Source organism: Peromyscus maniculatus, chromosome 18 (assembly GCF_049852395.1).
Source record: "Peromyscus maniculatus bairdii isolate BWxNUB_F1_BW_parent chromosome 18, HU_Pman_BW_mat_3.1, whole genome shotgun sequence".
Classification (NCBI taxonomy): domain Eukaryota; kingdom Metazoa; phylum Chordata; class Mammalia; order Rodentia; family Cricetidae; genus Peromyscus; species Peromyscus maniculatus.
In genome coordinates, this window is record NC_134869.1 from 42,327,390 (window position 1) to 42,343,374 (window position 15,985).

A 15,985-nucleotide genomic window follows, 5' to 3' on the forward strand; every position below is an offset into this window, starting at 1 on the left:
TGGTGAGGAAAGGTTTTGTTTCACTCAAAGTTCCATGTAAGAGCTCTTCGCTGAGAGCAGTGAGGGCAGAGAGGCTCCCCACTCTCAGATGACTTTAGCTTGTGTCAAGGTGACATTAAAATATCTACCACAGAGACCCCTCCGAGACTGCCACACAGGTCTGAACTCTCATCAGAGCCACCAACATTCTGCTGTCTGTCCATCTGTCTGTCTGCTCATGGGAAGGTCTCAGATGTGACGTTAAAGGGGACGCTGGGATGGATTGTTGGGGATAAATTTATTAGAAGAGTTATTGATGTCATGGACAGACAGACAGTAGCAGGATGGGGGTTCTGAGTAGAGTTCGGGCCCCAGTACCAGAGACAGAAAGCATGGCAGAGACCCAGAAGAGAGGAATTTACAACATGGTGGCAGGGTTTCTCTGTGTAGCCGACTGTCCTGGAACTTGCTCTGCAGACCAGGCTGACCTTGAACTCGGAGAGATCCACCTGCCTATGATTAAAGCGAGTGCCCCCTCCTGGTTGGCACTCAGATTTTCAGCATGTGAATTATGGTGATTGTTGTGTCCATGACAGACTTGCTGAAGGTCATTTTCACTGTTCCTCTCACCCTAGGTCCTGTCTATAGTGGCGGAAACAGGAGGCGTGGAAGTAGGATTGGAACAGGGTGGGAGGGGGCGTGCGAGGGGGGATGAGTGTGACCAGAATGCATAACAGATTTACTGGAAATGGCCAAAGAACGAGTTAACCTTAAAAATTAGGTGGAAAGAAATCAAGAAAGACAGCTGTCTCCATATGTGCACATGCATACATCACACCTGCGTATCAGTCTGTGCAGAGGCATACATCACACCTGCATATCTGTTGTGCACATGCATACATCACACCTGCATATCTGTTGTGCACATGCATACATCACACCTCTTTATCTATTGTGCACATGCATACATCACACCTGCATATCTGTCTTTGCACATGCATACATCACACCTGCATATCTGTCTGTGCACATGCATACATCACACCCACATATCTGTCTGTGCACATGCATACATCACACCTGCACATCTGTCTGTGCACATACATACATCACACCTTCATATCTGTCTTTGCACATGCATACATCACACCCGCATATCTGTCTGTGCACATGCATACATCACACCCGCATATCAGTCTGTGCACATGCATACATCACACCTGCACATCTGTCTGTGCACATACATACATCACACCTGCGTATCAGTCTGTGCACAGGCATACATCACACCTGCATATCTGTTGTGCACATGCATACATCACACCTGCATATCTGTTGTGCACATGCATACATCACACCTCTTTATCTATTGTGCACATGCATACATCACACCTTCATATCTGTCTTTGCACATGCATACATCACACCTGCATATCTGTCTGTGCACATGCATACATCACACCCACATATCTGTCTGTGCACATGCATACATCACACCTGCACATCTGTCTGTGCACATACATACATCACACCTTCATATCTGTCTTTGCACATGCATACATCACACCTGCATATCTGTCTGTGCACATGCATACATCACACCCGCATATCAGTCTGTGCATCACGTGCATGCCTGGTGCCCACAGAAGTCAGAAGAGGGCCTCAGGGCCCCAGAAACTGGAGTTACACAGAGGGTTATGAACCTTCATGTGGGTGCTGAGATTGAAGCCGGGTCCTGTGCAAGAGTACCCAGTACTGAGCCATCTCTCTGGCCCCAAATTATCTCTCTTAAAATGCTGATGACAGTGTTTGAGGAAGAGAGGCAAGTTCAAGGCCGGCTGGCATCCATAGTGAGTCCCAAGCCATCCACAGCTGCACACCTGGACAAAAACAAAACAACAGGAGAACCATGGACTAAGTATGGAACCCTTGCCCAGAATTCAAAAGGCTCTGAAACTGAGGTGATACCTGAGTGTAGCAGAAATCAAATTCAGAGCCTTATTTTTATGTGCATCAGTGTTTTGCCTGCACATGTGTCTGTGAAGGTGTCCGGTCACCCCGGAACTGGAGTTTTAGATGGTTGTGAGCTGCTGTGTGGGTGCTGAGAATTGAACTCATGTCCTCTCAAAGAGCAGCCACTGCTCATAACCACTGAGCCATCTCTGTTGCTGGAGGGCTAAAAAGTAAGGTTTTAACTTTAACATGGTAAAATTACATATAATAAAACAATTATCGAGCAAGAATTACAGTTACAATATTAAAGAAGATGTCCTATCTATCTTATATTTGTGAATTTAAGGTTTTATATCTAACTTATCTTTTATCATAACTGAGGAAATTACAATTATCTAGTTTTCAACCACATCAAAGACCTGGGAAGGAACATAATGGTACCTGAGAAATGGTAGATGGTTGCAAGCAAGATGGATGTAGTAGGTAGCCATTGAGACTCTGGCAACTGTCACGCCTACGAGGCAGGGCGAGGGGAGGCGCCTGGAGACCCGAGAGCTGGATGGGCCAGTGCTCTCTCTGTGTGCTCTCTGTGCCTGGACTCTGAACGGTGAAGGTGGACTGTGCAGAGCTCTGGAGAACACCGCTGGATTGCAATACACTTTCCCCAGACCCTGCGACCTACCTTTCACTTAATTTGTGAGTTACGCCATTAAATAAATATCCTTTTAACTACGTTGAGTGGCCAAAATAATTTCTTCAATATCGGGCCCCACGTTGGGCGCCATTTGTTGCTGGAGGGCTTCTCTCCAGGTTCCCCAAGCCCCGCAGTCCCACAATCCACTTATAAAATAATCACTCAGACACTTATATCACTTATAAACTGTATGGCCGTGGCAGGCTTCTTGCTAACTGTTCTTTTTTTTTTTATTTTTTTATTTTCTGGAGCTAAGGACCCAACCCAGGGCCTTGTGCTTGCTAGGCAAGTGCTCTACCATTGAGCTAAATCCCCAGCCCCAAGATAGTCTTTCTGTGTAGCCTCAGCTTTTTTTTTTTTTTTTTTTAAATATTTATTTATTATGTATACAGAAGAGGGCGCCAGATCTCATTACAGATGGTTGTGAGCCACCATGTGGTTGCTGGGAATTGAACTCAGGACCTCTGGAAGAGCAGTCAGTGCTCTTAACCTCTGAGCCATCTCTCCAGCCCCGCTAACTGTTCTTTTATCTTAAATTAACCCATTTTTATAAATGTATACCTTGCCACGTGGCGGTGGCTGCAGTGTCTCTCCCCTCAGCCTTCCGCTTCCCAGAATTCTCCTCTCTCCTTGTCCCACCTACTTCCTGCCTGGCCACCTACTTCCTGCCTGGTCACTGGCCATCAGTGTTTTATTTATATAGAACGATATCCACAGCACATCTCTCCAGCCTGACTAGTTCTTACCCTAACAGGTCATGATGGTTGCTCATTATCTGTGGTGACCCACCCAAGCCTTCCTCCCTGATCTCAGGCAGAGGGGCGTATGCCTTGCTCGGCTGCTGAACCCCAGCCTTCGCTGCGATTATAAGACACGGGGACCCCGAGGATCCCTCTGACAGCCTCAGCATGATTAGGAAGTTGCATCCAATGTCTGTGGCCTCATCTCAGCCTTATTCCTTGGGTTTGATGCAGTGGGTCTGAGCAGCAACGTGCAGCACTGTGCCCAAGTACAGCAGATTCCGAGTCCCAGCAAGAGCAGGACTGTGTGTTCATACTCTGCTTCTGTTCATGCACAGTATGGTGGAGAAGGCTTGCTTGCTCATCCTGCCGCAGGCTGAAGTCCTCCTAAGAGCTGCAGGACAGAGACCAGGCCATCCCCTGGAAAGCCCTATCCAAGCAGTTAGTTCAATCTGGCTGAAGAAAAAAGCCAGACTACAGAAGAAGCTGCAGGTCACAGCAATTAAGTCCCGGGGAGCAGCCAGAAGGCTGTGGCTGGTTGAAGAATTTGGGAACAGGATCTTGGGGTGATATATTGTGTACCCTAATAAACTTATCTGGGGATCAGAGGACAGAATCAGTCACTAGATTAGACATAGAGGCCTGAGGTGGCAAAACCTTTAATCCTGGCACTTGAGATCTCATGTCTTTTATTGGAAAGCACACATGCCTTTAATTCCAGGAAGCGACATTGCTGGGTGGAGAAAGGTATATAAGGCTTGAAGAGACAGGAACGAAGGCAGTTCAACTGAGACCCTGAGAGGTGAGGACTCAGAGGCTTTCAGTCTGAGGATTCATGGAAACAGGATCGGCTGAGGATTGGCGAGGTGAGGTTGTCTGTGGCTTGTTCTGTCTCTCTGATCTTTCAGCCTTCACCCCAATATCTGACTCCGGATTTTTCATTAATAAGTCCGTTAGCAATTTGTGTTATAGGATCTGGCATAAATACCCCCAGAAATGAGAAAAAGGGACCAAGTCTTAACCTAAGGTCCATCAGAAATGGCAGTAAATGCAGCAGGAGGCTGTGATGTCGGCCAGGAGTCTGGGGTGAGGCCTCGCTGGATCAGACCTTGCTGTATGGACAACAGCTTCTCAAACTGCTTCCCTTGGGCTGTGTTCTGAAGAGCACAGAAGGAACCACTGAGGCAATGTCTATTCCCTTCCTCATAAAGTCGCAATGGCAAACCAAAGTTACGATCCACCAAGGTTATCCCGGGAGCCAATGAGTTTGTTGGAATTACTTATAGAGCACGGGTAAGTGGTTATGAGCAGGAGAGTCGGTGACCCTAAACACAGATGATGGTTTCCCCTGCTTAGATGGCCCCTGGACCTCCAGTGCTCCCCAGTTTATACTCTCTAGCCCCTCTCTGAGGCCATGAGGACATTTGGGCAGAATTGCCTGTAATTGGCTGGGATCAGTGGCTGGATCCTCTGATGAGGACCCGGGAGCTTCTGTCTCTCCCTCATGAGGGAAAGTCAAAATTCCACACGCCCAGCTGTGGTGGTCTTTGGCAAGCAGGCCCTGGTGAACCAGGGACGGTAGTAGTTTGGCTCAGAAGACAATCTGGTACATCTCAACCATCGACCCTCGTCTTTTGCTCCTTTTAAACTGGGCCCCAAGAAATGAGAATGGGGGAGAATGCAAGGTGACTCAACAGGTAAAGGAGCTTGCCCTCAAACCCAGGGACCCAAATTTGATCACCAGAACCCATCGTGGAATTCGAGCAGTGACCCAGGAACATTGTCCCCTGACCTCACACAACTGACCTCCATGTGTGCTGCAGCGCGTGCGCGCGAACACGGGAACACACACACACACACACACACACACACGCACACGCACACGCACACGCACACGCACCCACACCCGCACACGCACACGCACACGCACACACACACAACACAAATAATAAAATAAAAATTAAGAAATGAGAATGACAATTGCTCAACATGGTGTCTCATTCTGTGTCCCCAGACTTCTGTTCCACTTCCATACAGTCACAGGATCCCCAAATTCCTGTAGTGCAGCTAGTGAAAACTGAGACCGCTCCAGGAGGTGTAGACCTGTCCAGTTCCCTGTCCCATGAACTGGGGAGATGGTTGTTTCTCTACAAATATTTCCCCACTTGTACTGATGGTTCAAACCTTTGGCCTCAAGAGACCTTGGCATGGACTGCATGTCCCTGCGCAGTCCATCTTCAGACCACAATAGGAGCCACAGAAACCCAGAGTCTAAGAAGCCTCGAAGCCAGGCAAGAGCTTAGCAACCTGAGGTAAGAGGGCCACTACAAGCTCAAGGCCAGCATGAACTACACAGTGAGTTCTGGGCCAGCTCATGCTATGAATTCATCTTAAACCCCCTTAAAGGCTCCAAACACAGCGATTCCAGTACAGAAGCAGCTTTTCATTTCTCTTACCAGTTGAAGAATTAAAGACGAAGACTGGGATGGTGACTTAGTGGTAGACTGCTCGTCCAGTGTTCCCGAGGCCCTGGGTTCAACCCCAAGACTACAGAAACAAATGTGGTAGCCCAGGTCTATAATCCCAGTGCTTGGAAGGCAGAAGTAGGAGTCCATAAATTTGAGGCTAACCTGGGCTAAGGGAGTACAGGGGCTACACAGCAAGACTCTCTCAAAATATCAAAACAAATCCAGACTTGGTGTCACATGCTTTTAATCCCAATAATTGGAGGCAAAGGCAGGCAGATCTCTGAGTTCCAGGCTAGCTAAGGTTACACAGTGAGACCCTGTCTCAAAAACAAAACAAGACAACACCCAGCCCTTAATATCTCAAAGCAAATGAAAAAGAACACAATCAAGGTACAGATTTTATTTGGGGAATTAGTAAGTGTTAAGTAGTTGAAGAGAGAAATTGTAATACCCATAGCATTTAAGAACTGAAAGATATGTCTGCTCAGCAGGTTCAAAGGAAGAAAATGCATAAATCATAAAATATTGCCATTATCTAGCTTCATGCTATGCATGGTGTCTGCATGCAGACCTACTAAGGGCTATGAGAAAGTAGACGTGACGCCTATGAGGCCTTGTCTATCCAAAATAAGACTGAAAATAATTTAGTAGGAGGACCGCAAAAAAACGATTCAGAAGGACTGTCAACCGAGCAATGATGTGTATTTGATCTTCTGTGGAGAGTGTGGCATTCCTAACTTCTGGGTGTTTCAGCATCTTAATGCGTACTTGCTCCAAATGTTCCCAAGACTCAACAGTGCACGTCTGGGTGAAGTTGACTGCAGAAGCCTTGAACTCTCTCACCACATCAATGGAAGGGAGCTTCTCAGCAAATTCAACAATCAGAGATCCAAGTTCATACAACATCCGGCCTTGTTCAGAGGTGCATGTCTCAGGCAGGGTCACTGAGCGCCCGACCCTCTTCAGTTCCCCAGGGGATCCCCCCAGGCCCCTCAGAATGGCTTCGTTATCGCCAGTCCCTTGCTCCTTGATGAGCTTTTGACTCTCAAGGATCAGGGTTTCAGTGTTGTCTTTTCCTCCCACCCCACTGAGCTGAAGCTGCAGAGAGTGGGCCTCAGTGGGGCAGCCAATGTCCTCCAAGGCCACTCTTAGTGCTAAGAGGGACAAATTCTCAGGCAAGGGGGCTAAGGAGGGTGCTGCGTTCAGGAGGTCCTGGCAGGTGCCAGGGGCTGGAGCAGGGATCTTCCTGGAGAGCACATGTGATGTAGGTTCAGGCTCTGTGATAGCCTGCTGAGGGGGCAGGGCGCCATTCTGGGTATTCCTTGGAAAGGTAGCCACTGAGGACAGCAAGACACAGCCAAGGAGCAATGCAGCCTGGATCATGGTGGGTCAGCGGAACAGCCCTGTCGGGAAGAAGAACTCAGGTGAGGAGGTTGGAAACCCAACATGAACGGGAGCCAAGAATGGTCAGAGCTTGGAAGAAAGAGTCCTAGTCCTCGGAGAACTCGGTTTCCATTTTTACCCCCCTTAGAAGCCGTGTGTCACCCTCACCTGTCCTGAAGGCAGCAGCCAGAGGAATGAGGTGGTCCTGTCTCAGCGCGTCCCCTCCAGTGGCTGGAGTGGCTGCCTTCCAGATTGGATGACTGAAAATGAACATTCTCAAATATTGATCTCCTCTTTCTGGGCTAGACTTTGTCCAACCAGCTATTGCCTCATCCTGACCAATAGGGCTTCCTCGTGTGCGGCTCCGATTTCCGTAGACCATGGTCTGGTCAACCTAAGTTCTTATTTAGTCATAAATCAGAGCGACAAAGCTCCTCTACATCTTCTAGGCAACAGAAAGTTTGTTTCCTCTCTTTCAAGACAGGGTCTTCGGTAGCCCCTGCTGGCCCGGAATTTGGATTAAGTAGCAAAGGATGACCATGAACTTCTGATCCTTCTGCCATTCCCTCCCCAGTACTGGGATTTACAGGTATGTGCCATGATGTGCAGTTTATGTGGTACTGGGAATCAAATCCAAGGATTCATGTATGTTAAGTAAGCATGCTACCAACTGGGCTATCCTCCTAGTCCATATAGTTCTTAAAGACTTACCAATCACAAGTTCTGAAAAACAGAACCTACCAGCAAATCAAACTGTGTCAGAGCAGACTTTCAGGTTTTAATTTTTTTTTAATCTTTATTTAATTTTGAGACAGGGTTTCTCTGTGTATCTTTGTGCCTTTCCTGCAACTCACTTGGTAGCCCAGGCTGGCCTTGAACTCACAATAGATCCACCTGGCGCTGCCTCCCGAGTTCTGGGATTAAAGGGGTGTGCCACCACCACCGCCCGGCTATTTATTTTATTTTTTTAAAATTTATTTATATATTATATGTACAGAAGATGGTGCGAGATCTTATTGCAGATGGTTGTGAGCCACCCTATGGGTGCTGGGAATTGAACTCTGGACCTCTGGAAGAGCATTCAGTGCTCTTAACCTCTGAGCCATCTTTCCAGCCCTAATATTTATTTTTTATTTTTAATGATGTGTAGGTGTGTCCACAAGTGCAGGTGCCCACAGAGGCCAAGCTAGCTAGGTAGAGGCAGTTGTGAACCACCTGACATGGTTGTGAGGACTCAGATCTCCAGTCCTCTGGAGACGTAGTTCTTAACCACTGAGACATCTCTCCAGCTCCTGTTCACTTTTTTATTGTTCTTTGAGACAGGGTCTCTCTGTGTAGTCCCAGCTCTCCTGAAACTATGTAGAGCAGGCTGGCCTTGAACTCACAGATCTCTTCCTGCATCTGTCTCCCAGGTGATGGGATTAAAGGTGTGAGCCACGATCCTGGCTATGTGCTTCTTTCTGACACTCTCCAGCCCAAGCTGACCTGACTTTCTATGCAGTCGGGGTAACTTTGCTTCTGTCTCCAGAGTGCTGAGATCATCGCCTGAGCCACCCCACCTGTTTTGTTAAGACAGGCTCTCACTGTGGGTGAAATGCACTTGCTGGAACAAGCCTGACAACCAGAGTTCTGACATCAGAGCCTAGGCAATAAAGAGTTTGGAAAAACATATGAAATGTCAAAAAAATTTAAAAATTAATTATGCATCTGGGTATTTTACCTTCATGAGTGTCTACACACCACAGGCATGCAGTGTTCACCAGAACCAGAAGGCATCGGATTCCCTGGAACTGCGTATTAGACAGTTGTGACCTACCGTGTAGGTACTAGGAATCAAACCTGGGGTCCTTTGGCAGAGCAACCATTGAGCCATCTCTTCAGCCCCCATAAATATTGTTTGAAAAGAAGCCTAGGAAGAGCTGGAAGAGGGTGTGGCAGAAGGCTGGCAGTCCTGGTGGGAACCTCTAAACCGTACTCCACATACATGGACAGACTGACATCAGACTCACCTTTCCTGGTTTCAACATGAGACACAGATAAAACATGTTCACCAGCTCAGCACTGACCCACCGAGTGTGGTAGTGTGGATGTAATCGGCCCCCGTGATCTCATAGGGAGCAGCACTATTAGGAGCTGTGGATTTGTTGCAGTGGGTGTTAGAGAAAGAGTGTCACTGTGAGGACCAGCTTTGAGGTTTCCTATGCTCAGGATGCCGCCCAGTGTCTCAGTCCATTTCCTGTTGCCTGCAAGATGCAGGACTCTCAGCTACGACTCCAGCACCACGTCTGCCTGCATGCCGCCATGTCCCACCATGATGATAATGGACCGAATCCCTGAAAATGTCAGCCACCCCAATTAAATGTTTCCTTTATAAGAGTTGCCGTGGTCATGGTGTCTCTTCACAGCAATAGAAACCCTAGCTAAGACACTGAGTCTAACCAGTGAAGAACTGGACTGATTCTTGGATTCAGGCATAACACTAGTTCTCACATTAGAGGAAGGACAGACATCAATGATTCCTAAATCTGGCACAGCCAGGTGTGGGGATGCCTGCCTGTCATCTCAGCACTTGGGAGGCTGAGGCAGGAAGATTATGAGTTCAAGGCTAGCCTGTGCTACACAACCAGACTCTGTCTTCAAAATAAAAACAAAATTAACAAAATTATTACAAGTTCTAAATTATCATTATGGCATGAATTTCTCTGTTATGTCCTTCACTTCTGCCAGACCAGAGGACAACATCCAGGGTCCTATCTCTATTAATTTTTACTGCTCTCTGTTCCCAGAAGTGGCCCTTAACCACTGAGAACAATTACAGAATAAACTAGGGAGTAAGTCTCCATGGATTCACAGCCAAAATGTAAAGAAACAAGTGTGCAGAAGCGTCCATGATACCTCCAATCCCTAGTCCCATATCCCCAGAGAATCCCTGGGACACTGTTGTCTCCATTTATGACAAGGGTATACCATTTAAATGGTTTCTCTTTAGATCTACAAAAAGAGTATGTGATCCACAAAGAATGCTCAGAATGTAAAGGGCACTGGCCGCCAAGCCTGACGACATGAATCAGCAAGAGACAGTGATGTCGGCCCGGAGTCTGGGGTGAGGCCTCGCTGGATCAGACCTTGCTGTATGGACAACAGCTTCTCAAACTGCTTCCCTTGGGCTGTGTTCTGAAGAGCACAGAAGGAACCACTGAGGCAATGTCTATTCCCTTCCTCATAAAGTCGCAATGGCAAACCAAAGTTCCATTCCACCAAGGTTATCCCGGGAGACAATGAGTTTGTTGGAGTTACTTATAGAGCACGGGTAAGTGGTTATGAGCAGGAGAGTGGGTGACCCTAAACACAGATGATGGTTTCCCCTGCTTAGATGGCCCCTGGACCTCCAGTGCTCCCCAGCTTATACTCTCTAGCCCCTCCCTGAGGCCATGAGGACATTTGGGCAGAATTGCCTGTAATTGGCTGGGAGCAGTGGCTGGATCCTCTGATGAGGACCCGAGAGCTTCTGTCTCTCCCTCATGAGGGAAAGTCAAAATTCCACACGCCCAGCTGTGGTGGTCTTTGGCAAGCAGGCCCTGGTGAACCAGGGACGGCAGTAGTTTGGCTCAGGAGACAATCTGGTACATCTCACCCATCGACCCTCGTCTTTTGCTCCTTTTAAATTGGGCCCCAAGAAATGAGAATGGGGGAGAATGCAAGGTGACTCAACAGGTAAAGGAGCTTGCCCTCAAACCCAGGGACCCAAATTTGATCACCAGAACCCATCGTGGCATTCGAGCAGTGACCCAGGAACATTGTCCCCTGACCTCACACATCTGACCTCCATGTGTGCTGTGGCATGTGAGTACTCACTCATATACATCACACACACACACACACACACACACACACACACACACACGCACACGCACACGCACACACACACAAATAATGAAATAAAAATTAAGGAATGAGAATGACAGTTGCTCAACATGGTGTCTCATTCTGTGTCCCCAGACTTCTGTTCCACTTCCATACAGTCACAGGATCCCCAAATTCCTGTAGTGCAGCCAGTGAAAACTGAGACAGCTCCAGGAGGTGTAGACCTGTCCAGTTCCCTGTCCCATGAACTGGGGAGATGGTTGTTTCTCTATAAATATTTCCCCACTTGTACTGATGGTTCAAACCTTTGGCCTCAAGAGACCTTGGCATGGACTGCATGTCCCTGCACAGTCCATCTTCAGACCACAAAAGGAGCCACAGAAACCCAGAGTCTAAGAAGCCTCGAAGCCAGGCAAGAACTTAGCAGCCTGAGGTAAGAGGGCCACTACAAGCTCAAGGCCAGCATGAACTACACAGTGAGTTCTGGGCCAGCTCATGCTATGAATTCATCTTAAACCCCCTTAAAGGCTCCAAACACAGCGATTCCAGTACAGAAGCAGCTTTTCATTTCTCTTACCAGTTGAAGAATTAAAGACGTAGACTGGGATGGTGACTTAGTGGTAGACTGCTCGTCTAGTGTTCCCGAGGCCCTGGGTTCAACCCCAAGACTACAGAAACAAATGTGGTAGCCCAGGTCTATAATCCCAGTGCTTGGAAGGCAGAAGTAGGAGTCCATAAATTTGAGGCTAGCCTGGGCTAAGGGAGCACAGGGGCTACACAGCAAGACTCTCTCAAAATATCAAAACAAATCCAGACTTGGTGTCACATGCTTTTAATCCCAGTAGTTGGAGGCAAAGGCAGGCAGATCTCTGAGTTCCAGGCCAGCTAAGGTTACACAGTGAGACCCTGTCTCAAAAAACATAACAAAAAACAACGCCCAGCCCTTAATATCTCAAAGCAAATGAAAAAGAACACAATCAAGGTACAGATTTCATTTGGGGAATTAGTAAGTGTTAAGTAGTTGAAGAGAGAAATTGTAATACCCATAGCATTTAAGAACTGAAAGATATGTCTGCTCAGCAGGTTCAAAGGAAGAAAATGCATAAATCATAAAATATTGCCATTATCTAGCTTCATGCTATGCATGGTGTCTGCATGCAGACATACTAAGGGCTATGAGAAAGTAGACGTGACACCTATGAGGCCTTGTCTATCCAAAATAAGACTGAAAATAATTTAGTAGGAGGCCCCCAAAAAAACGATTCAGAATGACTGTCAACCGAGCAATGATGTGTATTTGATCTTCTATGGAGAGTGTGGCATTCCTAACTTCTGGGTGTTTCATCATCTTAATGCGGACTTGATCCAAATGTTCCCAAGACTCAACGGTGCACGTCTGGGTGACATTGGCTGCAGAAGCCTTGAACTCTCTCACCTCATCAATGGAAGGGAGCTTCTCAGCAAGTTCAGCAAACACAGATCCAAGTTCATACAACACCCGGCCTTCTTCAGAGGTGCATGTCTCAGGCAAGGTCACTGAGCGCCCGACCCTCTTCAGTTCCCCAGGGGATCCCCCCAGGCCCCTCAGAATGGCTTCGTTATCACCAGTCCCTTGCTCCTTGATGAGCTTTTGACTCTCGAGGATCAGGGTTTCAGTGTTGTCCTTTCCTCCCAGCCCACTGAGCTGAAGCTGCAGAGAGTGGGCCTCAGTGGGGCAGCCAATGTCCTCCAAGGCCACTCTTAGTGCTAAGAGGGACAAATTCTCAGGCAAGGGGGCTAAGGAGGGGGCTAAGGAGGGGGCTGCGTTCAGGAGGTCCTGGCAGGTGCCAGGGGCCGGAGCAGGGATCTTCCCGGAGAGCACATGTGATGTAGGTTCAGGCTCTGTGATAGCCCGCTGAGGGGGCAGGGCGCCATTCTGGGTAATCCTTGGAAAGGCGGCCACTGAGGACAGCAAGACACAGCCAAGGAGCAATGCAGCCTGGATCATGGTGGGTCAGAGGAACAGCCCTGTCGGGAAGAAGAACTCAGGTGAGGAGGTGGGAAACCCAACATGAACAGGAGCCAAGAATTGTCAGAGCTTGGAAGAGTCCTATTGTTCAGAGACCTCGGTTTCCGTTTTTACCCCCTTAGAAGCCGTGTGTCACCCTCACCTGTCCTGAAGGCAGCAGCCAGAGGAATGAGGTGGTCCTGTCTCAGCGCGTCCCCTTCAGTGGCTGGAGTGGCTGCCTTCCAGATTGGATGACAGAAAATGAACATTCTCAAATATTGATCTCCTCTTTCTGGGCTAGACTTTGTCCAATCAGCTATTGCCTCATCCTGACCAACAGGGCTTCCTTGTGTGCGGCTCTGATTTCCATAGACCATGGTCTGGTCAACCTAAGTTCTTATTATTTAGTCATAAATCAGAGCGACAAAACTCTTCTACATCTTCTAGGCAACAGAAAGTTTGTTTCCTCTCTTTCAAGACAGGGTCTTCGGTAGCCCCTGCTGGCCCGGAATTTGGATTAAGTAGCAAAAGATGACCTTGAACTTCTGATCCTTCTGCCATTCCCTCCCCAGTACTGGGATTTACAGGTTTGTGTCATGATGTGCAGTTTATGTGGTACTGGGAATCAAATCCAAGGATTCATGTATGTTAAGTAAGCATGCTACCAACTGGGCTATCCTCCTAGTCCATCTAGTTCTTAAAGTCTTACCAATCACAAGTTCTGAAAAACAGAACCTACCAGCAAATCAAACTGTGTCTGAGCAGACTTTGAGGATTTAATGTTTTTTTAAATATTTATTTTTTATTTTTAATGATGTGTAGGTGTGTCCACAAGTGCAGGTGCCCACAGAGGCCAGACAAGCTTGTTAGAGGCAGTCGTGAACCACCTGACATGGTTGTGAGGACTCAGATCTCCAGTCCTCTGGAGACGTAGTTCTTAACCACTGAGACATCTCCCCAGCTCCTGTTCACTTTTTTATTGTTCTTTGAAACAGGGTCTCTCTATGTAGTCCCAGCTGTCCTGAAACTTTGTAGAGCAGGCTGGCCTTGAACTCACAGAGCTCTTCCTGCATCTGTCTCCCAGGCGATGGGATTAAAGGTGTGAGCCACAATCCTGGCTATGTGCTTCTTTCTGACACTCTCCAGCCCAAGCTGACCTGACTTCCTATGCAGTCGGGGTAACTTTGCGTCTGTCTCCAGAGTGCTGAGATCATCGCCTGAGCCACCCCACCTGTTTTGTTAAGACAGGCTCTCACTGTGGGTGAAATGCACTTGCTGGAACAAGCCTGACAACCCGAGTTCTGACATCAGAGCCCAGGCAAGAAAGAGTTTGGGAAAACATATGAAATGTCAAAAAATAAAATAAAAAATTAATTATCCATCTGGGTATTTTACCTTCATGAGTGTCTATGCACCACATGCATGCAGTGCTCACCAGAACCAGGAGGCTTCGGATTTTCTGGAACTGGGTGTTAGACAGTTGTGACCTTCCACCTAGGTATTGGCAATCAAACCTGGGGTCCTTTGGAAGAGCAACCATTGAGCCGTCTCTTCAGCCCCCATAAATTTTTTTTTAAAAAGAAGCCTAGGAAGAGCTGGAAGAGGGTGTGGCTATATTCCTATCAGAAGAGTAGTATGTTTTTCTTTTCTATTTGAGGGGCTTGCCTCAAACTCCTGTGTCAAGGCTGGCCTTGAATTCCTGACCATCCTGCCTCCATCTCTCAAATGCTAGGGCTACAGGTGTAAACCACCAACCCTAGCTGAAGAAACTAAAGACAACCAGTGTCGTGGTGCAGAGAAACAGCCCAGTGTAGTATAGAGCAGGCCTTTGGCTTCCACTCTGTTTTCTATTACATGTTTTTAAATCCTTATAATCTGCTTTGTGGGGTGGTCTAGATGACTGCGGCCAGTACCCCGGGGAACCGATCACATGACGAGAGGCCGAGAACTCTCCGTCCTAGCTCCGACTTCCCAAGGGGGTGAGAGGGCCAACTTTGATAAGTTGGTGGTCAGCGGCTGTCATCAGTCATGCTTACGTAACGGATTTCATAACTCCTCTTGAAGGTCAGGGCTCTGAGGGCACCTGTCACAGGCAGCAGAGCCCGCCCGGTCGTGATGGGGCAGGACAGGACAGCGTCAAGACTGGCCAGAGCCAGAAGGCACCAAAGTCCTTGGAAACTTCACTTTTTTTTCCCTTTTGGTTTTTCCAGACAGGTTTTTTCTGGGTAGCCCTGGCTGTCCTGGAACTCACTCTGTAGCCCAGGCTGGCCTGGAACTCAGAGATCCGCCTGCCATCTTCTGAATGGCCATCTTCTGAACCTTACCTTGGGCTTGGCCCCACTGGAAGCCAGGGACAGAGAGCTGGCTTCCGAAGCCGAGCCAAGCCCTTTGTTCGTACAGTTCATTCATTCTTCAGTTGTCATCGCCCAGGACTTCCTTGCCCAGTGCCTTGTCCTTCCCTTTGCCTGATGCTGACAAACCGGTGTGAACCCCGGGAGCGCCTGCTCCTCCCAGCCCACACGTCAGGTCTATTCTCAGGGCTGGAGGGACGGCTCCTGGGAAGGACCCGAGTTCAGTTCTGTCCCAGTCGGTGTTCTATTGCAATGAAGACACCATGGCCACGGCAACTCTTTTTTTTTTTTTTTGGTTTTTCGAGACAGGGTTTCTCTATGTAGCTTTGCGCCTTTCCTGGGACTCACTTGGTAGCCCAGGCTGGCCTCGAACTCACAGAGATCCGCCTGGCTCTGCCTCCCGAGTGCTGGGACTAAAGGCGTGCGCCACCACCACCCGGCTACGGCAACTCTTAAAAAGGAAAACATTGGGCTGGAGAGATGTCTCAGTGGTTAAGAGCACTGGCTGCTCTTCCAGAGGTCCTGAGTTCAATTCCCAGCAACCACATGGTGGCTCACAGCCATCT

The 15,985-nt window shown here is 48.2% G+C and overlaps 2 protein-coding genes and 1 long non-coding RNA gene across 3 annotated transcripts; 1 reads left to right on the forward strand and 2 right to left on the reverse strand.

The window, feature by feature from the left end:
- Window positions 1–6,061: 6,061 nt before the first annotated feature.
- On the reverse strand, window positions 6,062–7,217 carry LOC143269172 (apolipoprotein F-like). Its single transcript, XM_076554011.1, has one exon. The coding sequence runs from the start codon at window positions 7,215–7,217 to the stop codon at window positions 6,453–6,455; it is 765 nt and encodes a 254-aa protein (XP_076410126.1). The 3' UTR covers window positions 6,062–6,452.
- A 453-nt stretch (window positions 7,218–7,670) lies between these two features.
- LOC143269174 (uncharacterized) lies at window positions 7,671–9,593 on the forward strand. Its single transcript, XR_013045572.1, has 2 exons — window positions 7,671–7,806; window positions 8,630–9,593. It is a non-coding gene; the product is annotated as an uncharacterized LOC143269174 (long non-coding RNA).
- A 2,304-nt stretch (window positions 9,594–11,897) lies between these two features.
- On the reverse strand, window positions 11,898–13,371 carry LOC143269175 (apolipoprotein F-like). Its single transcript, XM_076554014.1, has 2 exons — window positions 13,232–13,371; window positions 11,898–13,088 (listed from the first exon to the last, which is right to left on the reverse strand). The coding sequence occupies exon 2, from the start codon at window positions 13,066–13,068 to the stop codon at window positions 12,292–12,294; it is 777 nt and encodes a 258-aa protein (XP_076410129.1). The 5' UTR covers window positions 13,069–13,088; window positions 13,232–13,371; the 3' UTR covers window positions 11,898–12,291.
- Between the last annotated feature and the right edge of the window lie 2,614 nt (window positions 13,372–15,985).

Bases quoted from the DNA above. Each gene is read 5' to 3' on its own strand.
- LOC143269172 (XM_076554011.1), bottom strand. From the start codon at position 7,217: ATGATCCAGGCTGCATTGCTCCTTGGCTGTGTCTTGCTGTCCTCAGTG.
- LOC143269175 (XM_076554014.1), bottom strand. From the start codon at position 13,068: ATGATCCAGGCTGCATTGCTCCTTGGCTGTGTCTTGCTGTCCTCAGTG.